The sequence below is a fragment of the Pelophylax lessonae genome (assembly GCF_965119305.1).
Source record: "Pelophylax lessonae genome assembly, chromosome: 4".
NCBI classification, from domain to species: Eukaryota; Metazoa; Chordata; class Amphibia; order Anura; family Ranidae; genus Pelophylax; species Pelophylax lessonae.
This window is the reverse complement of record NC_138771.1, coordinates 78,124,092-78,149,569: the sequence shown is the minus strand read 5'-3', so window position 1 is coordinate 78,149,569 and position 25,478 is coordinate 78,124,092. Positions and strand designations below refer to the sequence as shown.

Sequence of the window (25,478 nt, the reverse complement as noted above, 5' to 3'; positions counted from 1 at the left end):
GCAGGAATTAAACCCCCTGTTTGTTTTGGTGGGTGCTACCACCTGCCAAACATGATCCATTCAAGTAAATGGGGCCACTCTGCAAGTTCTGCATGCTTCTGTTGGGTCTAAGTGGTTAAAGCAGGTGGTGAGAAAGCAACACTGCACTGCCTGCTTTAACCCCTTGTTTGCTGTACTGCTCAAGGTTACAGGGCATTTGCAGAGCGGCTGCATTCACGTGAATGAGTCATGCTTTGCACATTCTGCCCCCACCAACCATAACAGTGTATAACGCTGCGGCTGAAATGTGTACACCCCTGGCCACTGCAGCTAAAGTGAGTGCAGTGGGGCAGGGGTGGTAAAAGCACACCTAACTATGGGGTCCCCCCCCCAAACTGCAAATGTAAATTAACCCTTACTATTCTAATGAGACTGCTTTGACACTGTTGTGCTGCGGTAAACTTGCACCCCAGGTGCAGTGCATCTGCAACCTTCCTGGGTTAGCTGCGCTTTGCTATAGACTTCTATATCCTACAGATGTGGTGCACTTTCTGAAAGCGCACCAAAATGCCTGCATTCAGAAAGTGCGCAAAGCCCCCAGGATATAATATAAGTCTTTGGCTAAGCACAGCAAACACACAGGAAGGCTGCAGATATACTGCACTGCGCCTGCGGTGTGGGTAAACCTCACCACATCAGTGTGACAGCAGCTCTATACTATTATGCCCAATGTATTGTTTCACGCTGACCGGAAGATCTCTTCTTTCCTGCTGCTGGCACCACCATGGAGACCGCTGGCCGGGATAAGAGGTGGAGTGCAGTTGGTCTCACTCCGCATGGGAAAGGAGCCAGCACTACAGAGGAGGTATTGGCTTATGTGGCTCTTGTTCCCTACTACAGCTCCAACTTTACAAGTGGCCCCTCCGCATTGCACTCTGTTTGATGCTCTGTGATGGCAGGTCAGCAAGGCAAGACTGATCTTCCAGTCACCTGGTCGCGATCTACTGGTTGCTGACCCCCGTTCTATAGGATCGGTCAGTATCAGCACTTAGGCATGGTTAAAGGCGAAGTTTACCTTTGGCAAAACAAAAAAAATAAATGCACATGAGTTTGCAGGTATAAAAAATGTGTATTTATTTATTTTTTTACACAGGAGCCTGCAAAGCATTGCACTAATGATCAGGCTCCTGCAGACAATGCCTACAGCTCTCTGGCCATACCTCTTTATGGACAAACAAGTTATTAAGCTGCAGGAAGTGTCAATAAATTATGTGGGTACTGATCAGCGCGCTTGTAGTCCATTAAGAACTACAAGACTATCTGCTGCAGTGGAAGATGGAACTTGTAGTTTATTCATTCACAGCTCTGTGTATGAATGACGCACCTCTGAAGGCAAAGCCCCTGCACAGCGGCATTGATTTTTAATGTGACAGTGGCTACGGAGAGAATACCTGCCCGCTGTCACAGGGGCGAAGGCTCTGGGGGTGAGAGGGTTAGTGATTACCTACATGTTACACCAGTGTTTTTCAACTCCGGTCCTCAGGGCACACTAACAGGCCAGATTTTAGGTATTACCTTGGGGAGATGCAGACTAGAATACTGCAATCACTGAGCAGCAAATGATATCACCTGTGATGTATTTCAGTTTTCTTGCAAACCTGGCCTGTTAGTGTGCCCTGAGGACCGGAGTTGAGAAACAGTGTGTTACACCTTAAAGAGTTACTAAACCCACAACAGTTCTCTGATCCTTCCCTTCTTCCACAGCCCCCAATCCTTCTGGTAGTACAGAGACTTGGGGGCATGCTGCACATGCTCAGTTTAGTGTATATTGCTAGAGATTTTTGTTTTTGGGAGGGTGCATGTGATCGGCACAGAGCCAATCAGCACTGTCCAGATAGAGGGTCAGGAGTCATGCAGCCTCATAGGACAGTCTGAGGAGAATGACAACTCCTCTTCACGCTTTAACCAGTGCTCTGTCAGACACTGATAGAAGTCCTAAGACTCCTATATACTGCTGATGAGAAAAGGTATTTAGCAGTTTATATTTACTAAAATAATTGCATTTCTATGTTCTGTGTACTATGGGAGACCAGATATAGTGAATGCAGAGTCCTGGGTTTAGGAATACTTTAAATACTTATGAAACATGTTCATAAATGTAAACCTTCATCCCTCTCTCAGGGGCGACCGTGTTCAAGCTGCTCATGCATTGTATCCTAAGAGAAAGGGAAGGTGCTCTCATGCTCCTTCTTAAACAAAAACGGGGTACTTTTTTATTCACCCAAAGTAATCAGCAAATATCATTCTATGGGCAAAGTAACATATTCTCTTTAAGTAATAAATAGCAATAAAAGAACTTGGAGATGGATAATTCTAGCATTGCTTATGTATTGCTAGGCATTAGATATAAAAGGTAGTGTAAGCCTTCAAACGCATGAACCAAAGCAATGTGACACAAGTCATTAAGCACATTCAAAGGTTAGTGATTGGAGGGAAGCACAAGCAGCAATAAAATCAATTTGAGTTGTGATATAGCCTAAAATGTATTCAAATTTGTACCTTGCACAGAAAAGAAAGAAAAAGAAAGCAGGCACAATTCTACTGTAGCCTGTTTTTAACTTAACTTTTTTTTTCAATTTTGTGACTGTACTACTTGTTTGGACCTGTTTGCCCTATTTATTCTTCTCAGCCAACCATCTTGGAGTCCATGGAGTGTCCTTATTGTAACACTGTATACGAATAAATGTTAACAAAAAAAGGTATCTTTTTATTCACAAAACTGTATAGACCTTCTGTTATATGGCACCTAGTGTTCAGGTAATGCCCAACCTCTTTGTCTCTAAATAATACTTTTTTTTTTCTTTTCCCCTTAAAAAGAACTGTTTCTAACCGAGGAAGACCAAAAAAAGCTTCATGATTTTGAAGAGCAGTGTGTTGAGATTTATTTCAATGACAAAGATGATAAATTTAATTTGGGAAGCGAGGAGAGGATACGTGTTACTTCGGAAAGGTAAAACCTATTACTCAAGAGAAATGTTCACCTCTGTAGACTCATTATTGCTTATTGTGAGAAGGATAATGAAAATATCTCAATAGTACAATACAGGAAACAGGCAAAGTATTCATAGACCCTGGCAAGCTTTGAAAGACATGCCCACTGAGCACCTTCCCTGTACCCCTACCCCATTCTGTGAATCCTCAGTTTTGTGCATTGCCCTAAAGTTATGGACCTCTTCTGCACAGAGAAATCACTCTTAAATTATTATTTCATTTGTCCTAATTATTTTATCTTTGCATTCCTAAATCCACACCTTTTTTCTAATGCCACAAATAGAAGCAGTGCATCCAGATAGGAGTCATACTGGGACTCCACACAATGGAGATGGCTTGTACAGTTGCTCCAGGCACTGGATCCTGCATGGGTGCTTACCCTGGAGCTTGGGGCCTTGCATGTAGTCCACTTCAGGCTGCTTTACAGGTCTAGGGCCATCGTCCATCCCTATTGTACCCAGTCCCTGAAGACCCCTTCTGGGCTATGCCTGCCAAGACAGGCAAAGACCAGACTTTATATACATCCAGCGTCGTGGACTGGTAGGACAGGCTCACCCTGACCTTTACTGTAAAATACTGGGGCTATATTTGAATTGTATTCACTACAAGTAAACCTTTCAAATGTGGCTCTAAAACTCAACTGCTCAGAGATGCGTTTCAGGTGCATGATCAGGTTTTACATCACACTACAATTTGCATATTTTATTGCCACTTCCACCTAGAGCCCGTACATGGTACTCAGACACTTCATCCTGCTAGTTGGCCACGAAGACTCACTACAGGATGGTCTACACCCTTGTTGCTGCATTTTCCTTCTGGACATGTCTTGTTTTGTGCACCCTTCCTTGTGAATACCCCAAAGGAAAATACCCTCACACATAACTATGGCGGAGACCAAGCGATGGGGAGCAATTGCAAAACCGCAGGTGAATATTTGCTCTGCTGAAGGCCCATACAACACTCTATCTCAAATTGTTGATGCATCCTATGAACAGGAACTGACTCTAACATCAGTCTCTGCATCTGAATCTAGCTTTATTTTAGGCACGCAACAAAAGCATAATTTCTCTTACGTCCTCCGACAGTCGCCGCCTCTTCATATTCGTCACATATGGGGTATTAGACTTTGCTCCGAAGGAGTAGCTAGGCAACAGAATATGTTAACATTAAAGCTTTTAACATATCCCACCCTCAAGGGGTGGTCCCCTCAGTCAATACCCTCCTACTTCCTGCAACCATATCTCAGTTTTAATGTCTAGCTTGTCAGGAGTGGCTGGCTCTCTCTGTGCTGGGGCTTTGTGCCCCAGACTTTCTTCTTTTTTGATTTTTTGTTTGAGTTTTCTCTCTACCTTTACTTAGCTGTTCTTTTTGTCAGCTTTAGTTAGTTCTTCGGATGAAGAGGATCATGCGGGCTGGGTCTCGGGCTGATCCCCCTGGTTGCAGGTCGTGGGTCAGTGGCTTCCCAGCCTGCCATCGAGCGTTCAGCCAGGTAACGCTCCTGGCACAGTGAACGACCCATCCCTGTTCGGTGCAGGGATGATTGGTGAGGTGGCTACCTCACTGGACGCTGTGCAGTTTCTTAACCCCCATTCTGTGCGTCTTGTATGCGACTCTCCCTGCCTCATGTGCAGCGGCTTGTTCGCCTGTGCGGGTCCCCCACGCCACTGTGAGGTAAGTGTATTTATGTGGGGACCTGTCTGTCTGGGGGGGTGTCAGTCTGGGACTGTGTAACCTGCCTCTATTCACACTGTTTGTCTCCCTATCTCTCGGCTGCATGCTGTGGGCTGCAAGGGGGGGGGGGGGGGGAGCTGTGTGACACTGTGTGTGTCAGCCTTGTCAGTGTGAGAAGCTGTGTGCTGTGGGGCATGTTTTGTGGCATGTTTGGGCATTATACAGCGATCGCTGCGGCGATCTGACATGTTTTTTTATACAGACATGTGAGCATTACTGTACTGTGGAGCGGCGGTTTCGGTGCCAAACGGCGCCATTTTGCCTACACTCGCTCCAGCCGCATGTTCTACATGCATGGCGGCCATTTTCTTGTAGCCTCCCATAGGCTTTCATAGAGCGCCCTGGCAGCATCACTTCCTCTTCTCCAGGAACACCGATCGAGGCAGCAGCAGCGGCGAGGGTCTCCTCAGGTTATATCCTTCCTATCCATTGCCTGTGTCAGTTTTATTGTCCCTGCGGGGGTCTCATTGTGCTTGTGTGTGGTGCGGTGGGCTGCGCTCGCCGCGCGTGTTAAAGGGGCAGTTAACCCTTTATTATCCGGCATTTGTTATAGGGGCAATGGATTCTCAGGAGGGCAAATTTCCTACCGCCTTGGTGGAAAGCCAGGGGACCGCTGTTTCCCCCCCAGGGGGGGATTTAGCCACTATTGTGGCTGGCCTTGCTGCTCAGGTGCAGATGCTGGTGGCTGCTCAATCTACTAAAAGGCCCAGAGTTGCTCTTTCCTCTGATTCTGAGGGTGAAGGTGATGGGGCTGTTATGGCGGGGGCCTCCTTATCGGGGTCCCGCTCCTCCCTGGATCTAGTGGGGTCCGAGGTGGAGGCTGAAGTTGAAGGGGTTGATAATTCTCCCCCTGGCTCGCCTGAAGAGCTTGCAATCATGGATGAATTGATTGCTTCCATAAAGCAAACGCTGCGTTTGCAGGATGAAGTGTGTCCCCCCGCTGCCTTGGCGGCTTATGGGACGCAGAGAAAACGCAGGACGCCGCAGGTTTTTCCCTGCAATGATGATTTTCAGCGCGCTGTTAAGGAACAATGGCGCAATCTGCGCAAACCTTTTGCTGTACCAAGTAGGTTCAAGCTGCGTTATCCTTTCTCGCCTTCCACTGATGAAAGGTGGTGTGTGCCTCCCCCAGTGGATCACGCAATTGCGGTTTTAAACAAATCCACTGCGATTCCTGCAGAGGATTCCCCTGTGTTCCGTGATGCCACGGATAGGAGATTGGAGTCTCTTGCCCGTCATACTTATTCTGTTACGGGTTCTATGCTTAAGGCTCTGTTTGCTTCTCTCATGGCGGCCCAGGCGATCGCTAGTTGGACGCAGATGCTTAGGCGCGTCCTAGTGGCCGATTCGGCCTCGCCGGCGACCCTGGATATGGTGGATCAAATCCACCAGGGTGTCATGTATCTGTGTGATGCGGACTTGGACCTAGTTCCGTTGGCTGCACGTGTGCACAGCGTGGCGGTGTTGTCTCGCCGCCTGGTTTGGTTGAAATGTTGGTCGGTGGACCAGTCTTCACGTAAGACCTTAGCCAATCTGCCTTATGATGGGTCTCGCCTTTTTGGGGAGTCCTTGGATGTGTTGATTAAGGGGATCACCGGAGGTAAGAGCACTCTCTTGCCCCATTTCCCCAAGGCTAAGGGGGCTTCTGGGAAGAAGCATGCTAATTTTCGGCCCCCTCAGGGGTCCTTTCGTGCTTTTCGGTCGCACTACAAGGGCAAACCGTTCAAAGGTCAAGGCTCTCAGAAGAAGCCCTGGTCTGGTAAACAGAAGTCCGGTCAATCCGGATCCGCAGCCCATAACAGTGCGGCCTGAAGGGGCGCCCTCACCCAGTTTTGGGGTGGGGGGACGCTTGCTCGGTTTTCTTCAGCCCTGGTTGGCCCGCGTGCGGGACAGATGGGTTCAGGAGATCGTTCGATCTGGTTACAAGATCGAGTTTCTATCTCGGCCGGAGAGCAGATTTTTTCCCTCAAATCTTCAACTGTCTCCAGAGCGTTTACGGGACCTGCACCTGGCGGTGCGGGACCTGAGGGCTCAGGGAGTGGTGGTTCCGGTGCCTCTTCGGGACAGATTTCGGGGGTTTTATTCCAATCTGTTCACCGTACCCAGAAAGGAGGGCAAGGTTCGTCCAATTCTGGACTTGAAGGCTCTGAACCGCTCTGTGCGGGTTCGCAAGTTCCGCATGGAATCCCTGCGGTCGGTGGTGGCTGCCCTGGTTCCGGGGGAATTCATGGCCTCCATCGATTTGAAGGATGCGTATCTTCACATCCCCATTTTCGAGGGTCACCAGAGGTACCTTCGATTTGCCATTGCGGAGGATCACTACCAGTTCGTGGCGTTGCCTTTTGGTCTCGCCTCGGCTCCGCGGGTCTTCACCAAGGTGCTTGCACCGGTTCTGGCCTTATTGAGGGCCCAGGGCATTTCTGTCCTGGGGTATCTGGATGACATTCTGGTTCGGTCTGCGACCAGCCGGGGTCTGGAGAAGGACCTGTCTGTCACGATGCAAACTCTGCAGGAGTTTGGTTGGACGTTAACTTTTCCAAAGTCGACGCTGAGTCCGTCGGTTCGTCTTCCCTACCTGGGAATGATTCTGGACTCGGTGCAGGCGAAGGTCTTCCTGCCGGAAGACAAACTCAGAACTCTTCAGGAGGAAGTCAGGTCCCTCAGGGACGTTCCGCACTCGTCTCTGCGGACGTGCATGAGATGTCTGGGATTGATGGTCTCGGCCTTTGAGGCGATTCCCTTTGCCCAGTTTCACACGCGGGGTCTCCAAGCGGAGATCCTGTCCATGTGGGACGGGCAACCTCAATCTCTGGATCTTCAAATCTCGTTGAGTCATCGCACCAGAAGAGGCCTGTCGTCATGGGGCTTCTGTAGCCCAGGTGTGTAAGGCGGCGACTTGGTCGACCGTGCACACTTTCACAAAATTCTACAAAGTAGATGTTCAGGCATCTGCGGATGCTTCCTTTGGCCGCAAGGTTCTTAGTGCGGCGATTCCCTAGGGTCCCTTGTGGGGACCACTGGCTGTTGGGATAAGTTTTTTATCCCCTGGTTATTTGTCTTTTCCTGGGTTGTTGCTCCTGTTGAGCACCTGTTTTTTCCTATTGCCCAGCTGGGTTCCTTCCTTTGGTAAGGTTCCTTTCTTTGATGCGGAGACTGCGTTGCCTTTTCGGCGCGGATGCGTTTCCCACCCCTCATGTTTGCACTGCTTTGGGACGTCCCCATATGTGACGAATATGAAGAGGCGGCGACTGTCTGAGGACGTAAGAGAAAACGGAATTTTTGTAAAATCTTAACTGTAAAATTCCTTTCTCTGAGTCCTCCGACAGTCGCCGCCCCCTCCCCTCTTTTGGGGTTTGGTTGTATTCTCTACTGCTATTCCACTAAAACTGAGATATGGTTGCAGGAAGTAGGAGGGTATTGACTGAGGGGACCACCCCTTGAGGGTGGGATATGTTAAAAGCTTTAATGTTAACATATTCTGTTGCCTAGCTACTCCTTCGGAGCAAAGTCTAATACCCCATATGTGACGAATATGAAGAGGCGGCGACTGTCGGAGGACTCAGAGAAAGGAATTTTACAGGTAAGATTTTACAAAAATTCAGTTTTTCTGCATCTATTTACATTCCCTTGAACAAAATAACGGCTTTAATTTAGCCATCTTTGCCCAAGGCTCAAAAACCCCAACCTACTTCTCCTGCTTCCATTTCTCTACCTGTTCTCTACCTGAGTTGGATCCCGATAAGCCTGCTGTAGACAAAGCATACTCAGAAAAGAATAAAGAGGACATTGAGGCCGTGTTGGAGGAAGCTGTTACATTATTAATGTAACATGCTTGCCAAAGTTCAAGCGTTTACTGAGGATGCCCACTAAAGTCTTGGCATTATACAACTTAATTCTCCTTTGTCTCACTATGCCCCTTTTGGGTATGAAGAGACCTGTAAAACCCTCAGACATTCCCAATTCATGAACCAATATAATGTGCAATCTATGATACCTGGATCACTCCAGAAAAGATTTTCACTCCCCCAAATCTAGACTCTCTACAGTGGAAAGAGTTCAATGAACAGTGGTCTATTTCTGTAGTTAATCCTGCTGTCTCAGTCTTAAACAAACATCTCATTGTACCTGTTGAAGATGTTCCTTCTTTTAACGATTCCGCAGATTGAAATTTTAAGATGCTCTTACAGGCTTTCTTAAATGCAACCGGCTCTCACTGCAATTTCAGCATGTCAAACTGCAGCTAACTGGATTAGGGCAATGAACAACCAGCATGACCCTGTTTTCCAGGATCATGCTTTAATAGAGCAATTACAGCATTTACCTTTTGCTCTTTGTTTTTGTGTGGATTTTTGTGTGGATCTCCATTTCATTGTGGGCCACATCAGTATTATTGTTGCCCTCAAAGGGCTGGTTGTATCTTTAAAACTACATTTATCCAGGGCTTTTTTTTCCTCATAGATTAGGTGGGAACTCAACCACGTCCCCCCCCCCCCCCCCCCCCACCAAATTGCAGTAAGAGGATCTTAAAGGAGTTCTGCCAAATTCCAGCTGAAAAAAAAAGGTGCGAGGGCCATGTGAAATGGGCTGCTGAGCCCTAGAACATGCTATGAGACAAACTGTAAAAAGTACCTTAAAAACTCTGTATGGGCAGTAATTGCCACTGAGACAAGGGCATTCATAGACATTCAAGACGCATATCTGCATATTCCAATTTATCCAACAAGTTCTGGTCAAGACTAGGGATGATTGAACGGTTCGGGTCGACCATCGGTTCGACCCGAACATTGGCTGTTCGAGGTTCGGCCGAATTTAGAACTTTTTGCCCAAAAAGTTCGGAATTCGGCAACCAGAACCGACCAAAATGCAATGGGACAGGAAATGGCCTTTAAAAGCCCATGATTGGACCAGAACCATTAGCAAAAGCAAATTGAGGGGGCAGGAGGATCCTAGGAATGTGATTGGAGTGACTAGGGGGTCCTACTATGTATATATACCACTATACACAAGTTCAGATGTTTTGCCTGCCTCCAAAAACACACCTGTGCGTTTTTTTTTTTTGACGCTAGCGTTTTCTTGGGCATTTTTTGGGTTTCTTTGGAGGCAGGCAAAACATCTGAACTTCTGTATACGGGTATATATACACACATACTTATATGTATATACACACCTAGACATATATAGGTGTGAAAGGAGCAGAAAAAACTACTTGCGCTAATGAAATAATTAACACCAATATAGTTACGCTCCTATCACACCTATATATGTCTAAGTGTAATATACATATAAGTATGTGTGTATATATACCACTATACACAAGTTCAGATGTTTTGCCTGCCTCCAAAGACCCCCAAAAAATGCCTGCAACAACACACCTGGGCGTTTTTTTTTTTTACGCTAGCGTTTTTTTGGGCATTTTTTGGGGTTCTTTGGAGGCAGGCAAAACATCTGAACTTGTGTATAGTGGTATATATACCACTATACACAAGTTCAGATGTTTTTCCTGCCTCCAAAGAACCCAAAAAATGCCCAAAAAATATGCTTGCTACTAAACCGGCAAGGTGTGAAAAGCGAGAAGCCACTAACCTGTTTTATAAGTGACAAAATACAAACAATCTTTTTTTTTTATGGTTCTGGACATGCTACAGAGCTGAAACTTCAGAGGTACACTTTTTAGACCCCCCCCAGATACTAAATCCAAAGACATTTTTTTTTTTTAATTGTTTTTTTTTTTAATTGTTTTTTTTTTTTCAATAATTGGCTCTCTATCAAAAATGACAATTTTTAAGAACTTTTTTTTGTGTGATTTTGTGTCTGGGGGGTCTAGAAGGTGTACCTGTGAAGTTTCAGCTCTGTCGCATGTCCAGAACCATAAAAAAAAAAGGATTGTTTGTATTAGGTCAGTTATAGAACAGGTTAGTGGCTTCTCGCTTTTCACACCTTGCCGGTTTAGTAGCAGGCGTTTTTTTGGGTTCTTTGGAGGCAGGCAAAACATCTGAACTTGTGTATAGTGGTATATATACCCGTATACACAAGTTCAGATGTTTTGCCTGCCTGAAAAGACCCCAAAAAATGCCCAAAAAAACGCTTGCTACTAAACCGGCAAGGTGTGAAAAGAGAAGCCACTAACCTGTTCTATAAGTCAGTGGTTCTCAATTCCGGTCCTCGGGACCCACTAACAGGCCAGATTTTAAGTATTACCTTGGGGGATGCAGACTAGAATACTGCAATCACTGAGCAGCAAATGAGATCACCTGTGATGTAATTTAGTTATCTTGCAAACCTGGCCTGTTGGTGGGTCCAGAGGACCGGAATTGAGAACCACTGCTATAAGTGACAAAATACAAACAATCTTTTTTTTATGGTTCTGGACATGCTACAGAGCTGAAACTTCACAGGTACACTTTTTAGACCCCCCAGATACTAAATCCAAAGAAATTTTTTATTTTTTTATTTTTTCAATAATTGGCTCTCTATCAAAAATGACACTTTTAAGAACTTTTTTTTGTGTGATTAATAGTCCCTGGGGTATGACCCAGAACCCTAGGCACTTTTTATGGGCATTTATTGGGTTTTAGGGCTTCAAAACTGTGTTTTTTGATTACCAAAGTTCGGGTCCCATTGATTTCAATGGGGTTCTGAAATCCGGGCCGAACTTTCGGGAAGTTTGGATGTTCTGGCCTTACCGAACTTTTGAAAAGTTCGATCATCCCTAGTCAAGACCTGATTGTATAAAGGCCAAAATTTGAAGCACAGATAATTCTCAGGGGCTGAAGTGCCTGTGTTCACAGCAGGCAAAAGATTTCCAGGTACAAAAATGGATCTTTCTAAAAATGGCTTTTCTTGCTTTTAACCAGGTAGGAATAACCACCTCAAAGAACCATCTATCTTGTAAGGCTTGAGCATCAACAGCCATGCTGTTAAAGCCAGAGACTAAGCAGCAGGATGAAAAAGAGGGCCCTGAGACAGCAGATCTGGACTGTTGGAAAGAGGCCAGGTGTCATCCGGTAGAAATGAGTATGTCTGTGTAGCAGGTTCTTCTGGGCCAGGTTGAATCTATGAATACATTGCCTGAAAATCACATGCGATGTATGTGCGATGCAAATTCAGCTATACAGATTGTGTGGTTGAATTTGCATCGGATTCGGCCAGAACATGCACAGGGCCCTTTTTTGGGTCCTCAACAGAATCGGATCGCATGGTGGTTCACACCAATGCGATCTGATTCATGTCTGAACTGTCAGTTCGCACTGCGATATGCGAACTGATCTGGGGGTGTCATTAACTTTGTATTGACACCCCCAGCTATTTGCATATGGTGGTGTGAACTGCCTGCAATTTAAATGCAATACGGGAACCCGCAGTGGATTCGCAGGGTTCCCGCATCTCATATATGTGAACCGAGCCAAAATACTTTTTTTCAGCTGTAAAATTTTTTTTTAGCATTGAAGACAAGGAGATTTTGTATCTGTTATCTAATCAGGTTATACCAATTCAAGTATGCTCTGAATTTGTTGCTAAACATTTCTGATGTCCCCTTATGGAATTTCCCTGTTTTTAAACCAGCATCTAGTATAACTTTCAGTACAATTTGTTTTATTCCTACATTTTTTTCAAATTTTATTGCTCATTGTCTTACTGAAGTGGGTCTGCAGTATGTGACGTGTGCTAGATTTCAATAATGGTATTTAAATTTAGCTTGAGTGTTTTTATTAGCTCTACTATTTACCAGGCAGGTGATTATTAGAATCAGTATTTGAAACCTCTGTGGTTTCTTGTAATTACCCACTTGCCGCAAAACCACGTACCTGTACGCCATTTTGCTTCAAGTGATTGTTCCAGAGTGATGCCTGCAGCTATAGTTTTTTAGAGCCCACGGTTGGCTTTCTTGTAATAACAACTGATTCGGCTAAACACTCCCTCCTGCCGCTCCTCTTGGGGTCTCCTGTCTCATCGGGAGACCTGAGCGACTAGCTGGCACATCTGCGGCCTGGCCGCAGACCTAAACAAAGCTGGAATCTGCTTTGATCAGGGTTCTGATGTAGTATTCCTGCTCACGGGCAGTATGACAGCAAGCAGAGGATCATCTCTCTGCACCTGCAGTCACTATTCAAAAACAGTACCACTATGCAGGGCTCTTCTCACACGGCTGCATCATTCATTCATTCATTCACAGTTTCCTGGGAAAGAATGAACTACAAGTACTGTCCACCACCAGGGTAGAGTGCTGAGTCCTTGTAGTTCATCCACAAGCCCTGCAGCTTTCAAACTGACAGCCCTAATGGAGGTATGGGCTGAAAGCTGCAGGGCATGTCTGCAGAAGCCTGACTTTGCACCCTGAACCACTGATAGTGGGTGCAATGCTTTCCAGGCTTCTCAGAAAAAAATTAAAAGCACATTTATTTTTTTTGCACAAATATGTGCGTTTATTATTTTTCTGTAGTTAGACTTTAAATATAGCTGCATGAAAAATACTTACAATTAGTTTAAAAAAGCACCATTGAAGCAATAATTTAAAGTTTGAACATATGATTTTTTGTAGTATAACACAGTTTTTGTTTTCTAGGGTGGAACAAATGTGTATACAGATTAAAGAGGTTGGAGATCGCGTAAACTACATAAAGCGATCTTTGCACTCTTTGGATTCACAGATTGGACACTTGCAAGACCTTTCTGCTCTTACCGTGGACACCTTGAAAACTCTTACTGCACAGAAAGCGTCAGAAGCTAGCAAGGTTCACAATGAAATCACACGTGAACTAAGCATTTCCAAGCACTTGGGACAAACACTAGTGGATGATGGGCCACTACGTACCTCTATGAGGAAGAAGCAGAGTGTTGGCAATTTTTTTGGCTCTTCATTTCCACAGGGTAGCCCTGAGGCAAACAGTAATTTACTGTTCAATATATCTTTGAGAGATGAAAGAAGTGTTTTGGGCAAAAAAGTGTCTGAAGACCCTTTCTTTCCACCTTCAAGAGAAAAACGTAATATTCCAGGGGCTGGTCCATCTGGAGGTGCCTTAGTTTCTGCTGCGGAATGTCCTGTAGAACTGCCAAGCACACAGGGAGCCCAGTCGCTCATTGATAATCAGAACTCTGTCAACTTCACCAGTAGTGTGCCAAGCTGTGTTTCACCCTCTGCTACATTTTTTGTTAGCACACCAACCCAACCGAGTTCAAAAAATCAAGCGGATGTGGCATCAAAGTTGGAAACTCCTCTTCAGGAGAAATCGTCTAAAGAAGCTGAAAATACAGTTGAATTTGGAGCTTTCGTTGGTGGGTGTTTTTTTTTTTAGGTTAAACCTACACTCAAGGCAGATCTAAAGAAAGTACCTGAAATTCTTACTTAATCCCTTGCACAGAGGCACTTGCACTAGGCCTTTTTTAGCCAGGCAAAGCTAAATTGTGTTTACAACTGTGCTGTGAATAGCTGATTACATGAGGAGAGAGTGTTCACCTCATCAGTGTGCTACTATTACATTGTCTATATATAGGCTGCTTAGGTTGGTGACCAAGCTGTTCTCTTTATTTGTAATTAAATAAAAGCTAGCTCACCAACCTGACTGTGCTGTCTAGCAGGGATTTGTTTAATATAGTTTACCGGACCTCATTACAAATTACACAAAGCACAGTTACGTATACTTTGGCAAGTGAAACCCTTCATGTATGTTTTTTTAAAGCTATGATTTTAGCAGTTTTAAGTCTTGTTCTGCTGTTTTTTTTTTTTTTTTTTTTTTTTTTTAATTTGTTTGTGTTGCTTTGAACTGTATCTCTACCATTGCATCAAAGCCTTTTATTTTGTACAGTACTGGACATAGTAGTTGCCTCCTAGACCATAGGTTTAGGCTGCTATCTTCAGGTAATGTGACACTGGCAAAAGCTTTGCTGGGCACAGCCTTCCAGTGTAACCATATAACCCTCACTTAGTGGTGTGATGGTGGCGGGTATCAGACCCCTGGCCTTCTCATCCAACTCATGACCAAAGACCAGGCAATCTCACACCCTGCCGTCACTTGCGTAACAATGCCACTCTCAGCTGCACACCACAATCTAGATGCCTGCAGGCTGAGAGCGTTTGTCACCGGGCTAATTAAGCAATTAACCCTTTCTCTGCCACCACCGCTACGTTTGAGCCCAGCGGACGCTCGTAATTTTAGAAATTATGACTTAAGAATAATCATCTGTAACACACACTGTCACCGCAGACAGGAATGTCCAGGGGATTTATTCTAGACAGTAGCGCTCTTCAAGAGACAGGTTCTTTGGTTAGCTTGCGTTAAGAGCTTAGAGACAAAATTAGCACTTTTCAAAATAAGGTTTAATAATAAAAAGGTTAAAACTGGTGCAAATAAAAATATTTACAAAAAAATGGGTTACAAAGAAATAGAGACACAATTCAGCAATTTAGAGAAATAAGATAAAGAATTAGAGATTCAATGTCCTTGTATTATCCGAGTTCAGAAGCTGAGCCGGTTCCCAAAGTGGTAGAAAGATGTTTCTTCATTGATGTTACAGGAGAACTGAGAAACCCATCAGCTTCTCTCTTTTTCTCTGACCCACAGGGGGTGTCACCAGAGGTCCTTGACCAATAACCACTGGGGCCATGGGCGGCCCTGAGGCTTAGAAAATGCCAAGGAACCTCCCGCTTACACAGATTTATAACAGAATTCATATATTGAAATATGTAAGGGTTAAATTCTTTAAACTGCGAGTTCCTCATTCCGCATGTGATTTGCTTTCAAACTATATCAAACATGAATATTTTTATCACACAAGGAATATCTTATCGCTCTTTTCTATTCCATTTGTCATAGGATGACCATGAATGGTCTTGTTTCGTTCAGTATTTTATTTGGCATTCAAATATATACTTTCTGTTAATGTGTCACGTTCCTGTCTGCATTTATGAATTGGGTATAAATTGTTAGATGTATGTGTTACATTTCTAATTAACAGTTTGGCTGTGGAATTCAACACAGCCTGGTCAGCCGTAGTGGACATCTGCCAGGATGTGCTTGAGATAAGGTTTTCTTTGAAGCTCTGCATACTAACGTTAGGGTAAGGTGGGGGCTGTGTGGATGGAGTGGCCTTTTGGCTTTAAACTTTCATGGCTGAGCTCTAAAACCAAAATGGTTGCTTGACAAAATGGTGTCCGGGCGCAGGATATCATTACAAGTGGGGCTCCAGTTTTTTTTGTCAGTGTACTTAGCTAATGGACCTCTTCTCCTGATGGAGATTTTTTATTTTTTACCAGTTTTCCTTCTTTATTTTACTTTTATCAAGATCTCACTGCTTTTTGCCCTGTAACTCGCTAGCAGTTTCCAGATCAGTTAAACTTGATATATATCTAGGGAATCGTAACGGGTTCAGACAGATATTCTATAATGCAGAGGACATGCAACATTCTAATTTTGTCATAAAAGCTACAGTACCTCTTTTTAAAGATATTACACTTAGTAATTTTTTTACTTTAAAGCCTAGCCAGCAGAATGCCCTTATGAAAGGTACCTTTTTCGCATGACCTTTGAGCTCTTCTCTTCTTTGGAAATTCTTCCATGGAATACTTTGAGGAGGCTACTGAGGAAGGGAGGTTCCTCCCACACTAGCCTCAATCATGCTTCCGTGTTTAATGGCCCTCCTCTACCGTATGGATACAGTTGGTTCTCCCCATTAGGGAATCCTCATCTATTGCAGGTTTTTCATCTCATGGCAGACCCCTTACTGCGAAGCCCACTAGACTTGCTCAAAAAAAATTTTTCTCTCTCGTTCATTGACGGACACAGCTCCATATCTTCTTTGACCCTTGGGTTATGCTGCTCTCATTAGGAGTTGGACCCTAGGCGGAAAAGAGTTAAGAGTTTGACTATGCCCATACGGCAGTCCTAGGGGGTATACTCCCACTTCCTGCTCTAGCTCTTAAGTTTTTTTTTTTTTTTGTCTGCCTAGTCAGGAGTAAGGACCTAGCTCCCTGCTTGGATCTTTGGTCCTAGCATTTTTTCTTTTTTAAACCAAACTTTTTTCCTTTTGTTTTCATTCTACAATCAAGTCTGTTCCAGTGAGAACTACAAACAACTGCGGGACTGGGTGACGTACTGGCTATCCTAGATCCTTTGGGTATCCCCAGTCTGTCCAGCGAGCATGTACAGACCGCAGCTCCACACTAGGTCGGCCGCGATATAGCCCCACTGAAAGGAGGGCTGGCCGGCGAGTGAAACCCCTCGCGAGAACACACAGGACCTGGTCACAGCCTAAGTCGCAGCGAACCTCTGGCCCGCAGCACCCCCATTCCAAGATGGGGAGGTGATCTGCCTGGAGTGGTGCCCACCCAGTTCCAAGATGTGGTAGTAGTGTCCCCCCTCCCCCTTTGTGGTTCCTCGGGATGGACGTGGGCTCCTCCTTCGGATGGTCGGACCACCGGGTTCCCTTCCATGCCCCCTGTGCCTCTAAACAGTCAGGGTGGGTCTTTTTGCCCCACGTGGCTGGATCGGGCGAAAAATTGAGGACGCGTCTTTGCGGCCTACTCGCAGCTGACGGAAATAGCTGTCAGAGTGCCTGACCAAGCTGTCTGAACTGCTGATCAAGCTAACAGAGCTGGCAGTGGACACGAGACTTGCATGGCCGGATCGGGCCCCAAATTTAGGCCATGGTTTTGCAGCCTACTCGCGGCTGGCTGTCCGAGCTGCTGGTCAAGCTGATGACCAGGCTGTCCGAGCTGCTGACCGGGTTTACAGAGCTGCGGATGGGCATCTGCTTCATTTTTTAGCGAAGTGTAGCAGCAATTATTGTGTGGGTGAGGGTACTCTGCGACCGTCTTGTTTTTTTTTTTTTTTTGTTGCGGGTGTAATAGGTGGTCCTTTTGTGGACCTTTGGCCTGCGACCTCCCCAGCTTATGTTCTCAGGGTGAGCTTAGTATATACAGGTCTGCTGGGTCTGCGTCCACACATTTCGGTTGCTCTGACAGTGAGCATGATTCCTTGATTCTTCTTTTACTGCACATGCGCATGCAAAGGCACTGGTGGATACACTGATTGTATCTGTGCGGGTAAAATTTAATGTTGGGATGCAGCCGGTGCTGCATCAGGGGCGCCGGTCCCCTTGGGGCCCGCATTTCCTCAAGCAGCAAAGGTATTCCTTTTCCCGCCTACTGTGACAAAATTGTCGCAAATCGGTGGACTTGTTCTAAACGCAATATGGCAGTGCCTGAGCGTTTGGATTGATGGTATCCCTTGAAGAGTCTCTGTTGAGTACGTGGGCAGTCCCACCTATGGGGGACTCCAAGCTGAATAAATCCACCATATTTCCGGTGGAGGAGTCTCCTGTTCTTAAAAAACTCCTTTTGTCAGGAGAGCCGAGACTTTGGTCCGCTACATGTTTTACTTTGGCCGGTTCGGTCCTTTGGGCGAGGGTTCACCATAGCATTAGTGTCCCTGACTTTCCCAAATGGGTACAGCTTTTGCGCGGGGATCTGGAAGGGGGAACAGCCTCCAGCTGCCCTTGTGGAGCTGGCGGGCTTTTTTGTCCAGGGATTGCAGTTCGTCTGTGATGCCTCTCTGGATGCAGCTCCCTTAGTCTTCGGGCTATCCATGACAGCTATATCCTTCAGCACATGATATGGCGAATATACTGGTCTGCAGACCAGACTGTCTAGAAGGTCTTTCCTTCCTCCTAGCAGGAGGAATCGCCTGCTAGGAGTCTCCCTGGAAGGACCTCTGGAGGAGGTTCCTTGCAGATACTGTCTGGTATGCTGAGAGCAGGTCCTTCCACAGCTGCGGACAAGGTCTCTTCTGCCTGAAGGAGCGCCATCACCGGTGTGGTGGGGGAGGAGGTCTTTGCTTCCTCCGGACCGGTGGACCTCCCTGATCAGACAGGTGGATCCATGATATGATCGGCCCAGCTACAAGATCGAGTTTTCGATCTTCTACTCTATTGCGGTTCTCCCCTTCCAACCTGTATTTATCCCCAGACCGCCTGCAAGGTCTCTTTGGGGCGGAGCAAAACTTGCTACTACAAGGGGTGATCGTTCTGGTCTCAGAATCGAAAGTTTCTTTCATGACTTTTCTTTCAAACATGTTCGCAGGTCCTAGGAAGGAAAGTGTAGTACATCCAATTTTGGACCTCCAGTTCTGAACCATTTTTGTGCGGGTACAGATGTTTATAATTGAGTCCATTCGTACGGTAGTGGCATCCCTACCTCGGGGATCTTCTTGCTTCTATCAATTTTAAGAAGGCTTACTGTCCTATTCCGTTGTGTCGGTCATACATGCTTCCTCCGCTTTCCGTGGGCATGGAGCATTATCAAGCATTGTCATCTCAGCCCCTCTGGCTTTCACGAGTGTTGGCCCCGGTGTTGGCATTGTTGCGTTAGCGGTGGATTGCGGTACTGGATTATCTGGATGATCTTCTTCTACAAGCAGAGTCTCCGACTGTTCTGACGAACAACTGGAAGATTACTGTGCGAACTCCATAGGTTTGGTTGCAAATTTAATTTTCAGTTATTGGCCTTGGTTCTGTCCATCTAGTCGGACTATCTGGGTCTGTTCTGGACTTGGCCTCAGTCAGGGTATTCCAATATCTGTTCACGAGAGACCCCTGCAAGAGAGTTTTTGTATCTCTTTCCGACATTACCCATGTCCATTCCCTCTGCCTTCTTTGGCCAAATCAATGCCCTTTTTACCAAGTTTATATGGGCTCACAAACGACCCAGACTTTGTGGACGTCTCCTGACGCTGCCTAAATGTTATATCGGAGTAGCTGTCCTGGATGCACTTAAATACTACCAAGCTGCCCAACTTGGCAGAGTGAGCGACTAGTGTAGACATGGAGATCTTAAGCTTTGGACGGTCATTAAGCAACAGTTCAGCCCCATTCCCCTGCGTAGGGCGCCGTGGTGTTTTGCAGCCTTACCGACTTCCATTAAGACGCACCCCACTTTGGACCCCACATTCTGAGTTGGCTTCATGGCTTGCCGGAATCCGGCGCTTTCTTCCGCTCAATCACTGCTGTCTCCCATTTTAGGGAACCCTAGTTTCCCTCCAGGTGCTGCGCCTGGGTCTGTTTCGTTGCCTTTTCGAGAAGGGCAGTTTTCAGGATGCCGGGCCTCAACAAATGGGAAAGGGATCCTAATAAAACCTTCACATCTGCCCAGCGTCAGATCATCATCCACCTTTCCCTGAAATCCTCCATATACATGCATACTTTACAAATTATGAACACATTGTTACCTCACCCCGTCGGCCCTATGTAAAATCAGTACTCCGCCAGTTGATTATTGCTGCTGGCTCTCAGCTATTTAAGGAAGCATCGATCACATGTGAATGATCCGCTCTGAACAGATGCAGACTGCGTCAGTGGCTATTCATTAGCATGTGACCGCTACTTGAGCGATTAGATGCAAGAGTCGGCAGCTCCTCATTGCATTCAATGGTGCTGCCTACTCGCAGCTAATCATGGGAGCCCCCTCTGGGGTTTTCACAGCTGATCGCACACAGGGTGCATTCACAAGTGTGAATGCACCCTTACAATAATTTTCTAACTTTAATGTATGTGTGCCCACCTTCAGGGTATATGTTGTGATGTGTGCTTTAAAGATGGAAGCAAATAAATGTTTGCATAGATTTTAAGTAGAATTGTAGGTGTTACTGTGTATCTGAACTGGAATATTTTTTTTTCAGGTCATAGAGATAGTATAATGCTTCAAAAACAACAGAAGAAATCCGAACCCCAAAGTAAAGGAGACCTAACCCCAGCTGATATGGTAAACTGCAGGCTTGTTTATTATTCAGGTGCCGAAATTACCTGTAACACCCCCATCCAGGGCCCACTGTGCATGTATTCACACTGACAAAAGCCCATGAATGCTACAAAGATCCTAGACCTGTTGTTCCACATGTCAGTATTTACTCATAAGGCTTTGGGCCTTATGAGTGCTTTTGTTTACTGGATTTTTCTACGGTTTTGAGTAAATGCTTGCTGGTTCCTGGTTTTCAGGGGTCCTTTCTTGACTTAAAGTGAACCTGTAAATAAATCTGTTGCAGCACCTAAAGTTAACTACTAAATCACCCAAATTGCAGCATCCCAAATCGGGCTCCTTAAGATTCTTTTTATATAACTCCAACCACAGTAAAAAATATGACCACTCATCAGATCCATTGACCCCCAGTAATAGCACCTGTTACAGTAATAATCCACTCAGGAAGGTCCCCATCACCAAGTGATATAAATACACACTCACCAGATCGTAAGGCCAAAAAGTGCTTTCAAATCGTCAGCAAAATTACAGAATTTCTCTTGGTAAAGTTTGACTCCTCAAAACTTGGATTATGAAAAGAGGAGAATTCCCATAGCGTGGTGAACGGGTACGTCCACCCGCATCGGGGCTGCTCTTGTCCAGCCATTTGTGCTGTGGCTAGACAGCAAGCGGTTAATACGTTGGGCCAAGCTTTATGTACGGACATTGCACACTGCTGGCTCCTGGACAGGTAGCGGTGCTTTTTGTGAGTTCTATTGTTGGCTTTTATGTTCTTTATTTTTGCCTTTTTTTTTTTTTTTTTTATAAATAAAATTGCTACACTATAGGAGTGTCCGTTTCTCTTCATAATCCTAATTTTGGGAGAGAGTCAACTTTACCCAGAGGGAGCCTTTCATTTTGCTGAGGATTTGAAAGCATTTTTTGACCTATACGATAATAACCAGCAGGTGTTTCTACCGTGTTGGGTACTAACTGAAACCCTATTCTACATTTTGTTGTGATCTTTTAGAATGAATATGTTCACATTAAAAGCGCACAAAGGACGGTGATGGCTTGCCTTCAAATTCAACTGTTTAAGAATATCTACATAGTTTAAGGCTGAGCACAGGTTTCACTTTAAAAGTTATTTCTGCAGTTGGGCAAAGACTGAGATCCAAACCAGCCCACAGAGGAGATGCTTTGGATCTTCCATGTAAGGTCAAGTACATGCATTGTTTAGTATGCAATCTTTTGGGTTTCTAATCCAGATTCTATTTCTAAACCAGATATTTACAAAAATTCTAACCTTGAGTGCACAAAAATGGCAGATTATTCCACAGATTTTTGTACATGTTGGTAAGGTGTGTGTGAATTAGTTGCAACTCTGACAGAACTGTTGCAAGCATCTCTCCTGCTAAGTGGTGGTGTTTTACAAGGAGATAAGCGATTTAAAGAAGTTGGGGGAATACAGGGAGTGTTTCAAATATCAATTACAGAGGAACTTAAAGACAAATTTATCTTTCCCTCATTGATGGACGCAGCTCCAGAATCTTCCTAACCATTGGTTTATGCTGCCCCCTACATTAGTAGGACACTAAGCAGGAAAAATCTTTACTCCTACTTCTTGCTATAGGTGTAGTGTCCCCCTTTCCCTGGTGACCTTTCGGGGTGGATGTGGGCCCTTCCCTGGGACGGTCGGCCCCCTGGGGTTCCCCTCCCTGGGACGGTCGGCCCCCTGGGGTTCCCCTCCCTGGGACGGTCGGCCCCCTGGGATTCCCTTCTCTCCCCCCCCTGCCCCCTCTATATTTAGGTTACTGTGGGTCTTTCGGTCCCCCATTACCCCCCTCCCTATGTGCGGTTATGAGCTGGCTTTTGCCACATGCTCTTTAGGGGGCTGGTTGGAGTTGCTGCTGCTGACCGGGTTTTCCTGGTGCGCACGGGGGGGGGGGGTTAAGCAGGGTTCCCTGCCATCCTGGGGGTTCGGGACTGGGGCAGGGATGTCCTCGGGGCTCCCTGCGGCAGTTGTTGGGCTGGGGGAGTGAATGTTTTACCATCCGCAGGTATGTGCCTCACGCGGCAGAGTTCAGGCAAAAATTTAGGCCACGGCTCTGCGGCCTACTCGTCGGCTGTCCGGGCTGCTGACCGAACTGCCGACCGAGCTGTTGACCGGACTGCTGACTGAAACCTATGTGAGGCAGCCCCTGTGAGGATGGCTGAAGCCACTGCCTCCCATGTGGGCATCCGTCTTCCCCTCCGCTGCCCTGGGTGGTCGGCTTTGCTGAGGCTCATGTCCTGAATGGCTGGGCGCCCTCAAAAATTTAGGCCGCAGGCCTAATAGGCCATGCTGCCGATTTGGGCGCCGCCGTTGGGGGGGGGGGGGTGGCCTCAGTGAGTCTAGCTGAAGCCCCCAACTCTCCCTTTGGGCATATTCCAGACTGAAGATCTTTGAAATTGCAGCTGGGCCTCCACAAAGATTTAGGCCGCTACTTGCGGCCTGCTGGGCCATATGGTCAGCTTGGCACCTCCCTTGATCCAGGTGACAGTCTTGCCGCCATTATTGTGTGGGTGAGAGTACCCTGCCTGCGCGTCTGGTCCACGACTGGTGGCCCCCCTTTAAGGGGGTTATGTACTTTTATGTCCTCTATGGAGGGCTTGGAGGACGACCCCCTTGTTTTTTTGGGGTCTCGTAGGTGGTCCATTTGTGGACCCTTGGCGTTCTCTTGCGGGATCGCAGTCGGCCGCCTCCCCTGATTATAATGTTTCGGGGTGAGCTTATGTATGTATCGAACCAACTGGGTCTGCGTCCATGCACTTAGTTCTCTGATAGCGAGGATGATTTCTCTTCTACTACAGCCACGCATAAAAAGGCGCTGGTGGATGCACTGATTGTATCAGTGCGGGTAACTTTAAATATGGAGGATGCAGCTTCTGCTGCTTTGTCGGAGGCGCCGATCCCCTTTTGGTACCCGCAGCTCCTCAAAAGCGGCAAAGGTATTCCCTTTTCCCGCCTTCTTTGAAAAAATTGTCGGGAGTCAGTGGGGTTGTCCTAAACGCAGAATGGCGGTGCCTAAGCATTTCGCTAGACTGTATCTCAGTGGAGTCTTTGTTGAATAAGTGGACCCTAATTCCAGGTTTCAAGGCTCAATAAATCCACCCTAATTCCAGTGGAGGAGTCTCCGGCTTTTAAAGATTCCTTTGACAGGAGAGCCGAGACTTGGTCCGCCACATGTTTACTGTGGGCGGTTCCGTCCTTAGGCTGGTGTTCACCATAGCTTTGCTGTTCCAGACTCTGTCGGGGTGGGAAAAAACTTTGCGCCAGGATCTGGAGGGGGGGACTGCTTCACCCTGCCTTTGCGGAGCTGGCGGTCCAGTTGGTGAAGGGGTTGCAGTTCGTCTCTGATGTCTCTGGATGTGGCTCCTTTAGTCTCTAGGCTGTCCGTGACAGCAGTGGTCCTTCGGCGTAGGCTATGGCTGAAATGCTGGTTTACGGACCAGACTTTCAAGAAGACCTTATCTGATCTTCCCTTTGTAGGGGATCACCTGTTCGGATCCTCCCTGGATGATATCATTTAGCAGGATCTCAAGACAAGGTATCCAAGTCTGTAAGGAGCTCTAGTGGTTTCAATAGGACCTGGTTTGGTAAGCCGGGAGCAGATCCTTCTGGACCTGTGGACCTCCCTGATTCAAGTCAGTTGGGTCCACGAGCTGATTCGGCCTGGCTACAAGATCGAGTTTCGGGCTTATCCTCAAGAGAGGTTCTATCCTTCTGACTTGGGTTTTATCCCCAGACCGCCTGCAAGGTCTCTTCTGGACGGTGCAAGACGATCTACTACAAGGGGTGATTGTTGCAGTTCCAGAATCGGAACGTTTTCAAGGGGTTTCTTCAAACCTGTTTACAGTTCCCAGGAAGGAAGACAAGGTACGTCCAATCCTGGACCTCAAAGCTCTCAACTGCTTTGTGCGGGTACAGAAGTTCCAAATGGAGTCCATTCGTACGGGGATGGAATCCCTATATCAAGGGGATCTTCTGGCCTCTATCAATATCAAGGATGCTTATATTCATTTTCCGATAAATATGTTGGTCATCTGCGCTTCTTCTGATTGCCGTGGGCAAGGAGCAGTGTAGATTTGTGGCATTACCCTTTGATCTCACCTCAGCTCCTCGGGTCTTCATAAAGTGTTGGCCCCAGTGTTGCCATTGTTGCACCAGCGGACAATTGCAGTACTGGAGTACCTGGACGATTATCTTCTGCGAGCAGAGTCTCCGACTGCTCTGACGCACAACCTGGAGATTACTGTGCAGGAGTTCGATTGGAAATTGAATTTCCAGGAATCTGCTCTGGTTCAGTCCACCAAGCTGGACTATCTGGGTCGGCCTCTGGACTCTGCCTCAGTCAGAGTGTTTCTCACATGGGACAGCTCCCAAGGCTACAGGATGCAATTTGGTTCCTGTTGTCCAGCAGTTTGTCATCTCTCAGGACTTGCATGCGGGTGCTGGGCCTGATCTACCTTCGAGGCGGTTCCATTTGCACTGTTCCTCACGAGACGATTCTTGCTAGTTGGGACAAGAATTCACAGTCTCTAGACAAATCTCATCCTGTTGAGCCGGGGTACGAGAGGGTCCCTGATTTTGTGGCTTCTCTCTTCGCTTTCCCCTGTACTGGACAGTGGTCACCACAATCGGACATGGCCACGACTGTGGCTTATGTCAATCACCAAGGGGGCTGGCGGCTCGGGAAGTAGCCAACATTCTAAGGTGGGCAGAACACTTTGTTTCAGCCCTCTCTGCTGTGCATATTCCAGGGGTGGAAAATTGGCAGGGGGATTATCTCAGTCGTCAGGCATTGGAACAAGGAGAATGAGGAGAATGGTCACTTCATCAGGAGGTGTTTTATCAGTTGTTTCTCCGGTGGGGAACTCCGGAGGTGGACCTGTTGGCCTCTCGTCTCAACAGAGAGGTGCAGAGGTTTGCGGCACAGTCTCAGGATAATCT

At 46.5% G+C, this 25,478-nt stretch overlaps 1 protein-coding gene across 1 annotated transcript in view; it reads left to right on the top strand.

Moving 5' to 3' along the window:
* LOC309553129 (transient receptor potential cation channel subfamily M member 7-like) overlaps positions 1-25,478 on the top strand; it is a 250,318-nt gene that overhangs the window by 153,216 nt on the left and 71,624 nt on the right. The window contains exons 25-27 of the mRNA XM_082254029.1: positions 2,857-2,989; positions 13,325-14,034; positions 20,430-20,512. Of these exons, the coding sequence (XP_082110155.1) occupies positions 2,857-2,989; positions 13,325-14,034; positions 20,430-20,512 (926 nt within the window). The remainder of the gene's footprint in view (positions 1-2,856; positions 2,990-13,324; positions 14,035-20,429; positions 20,513-25,478) is intronic.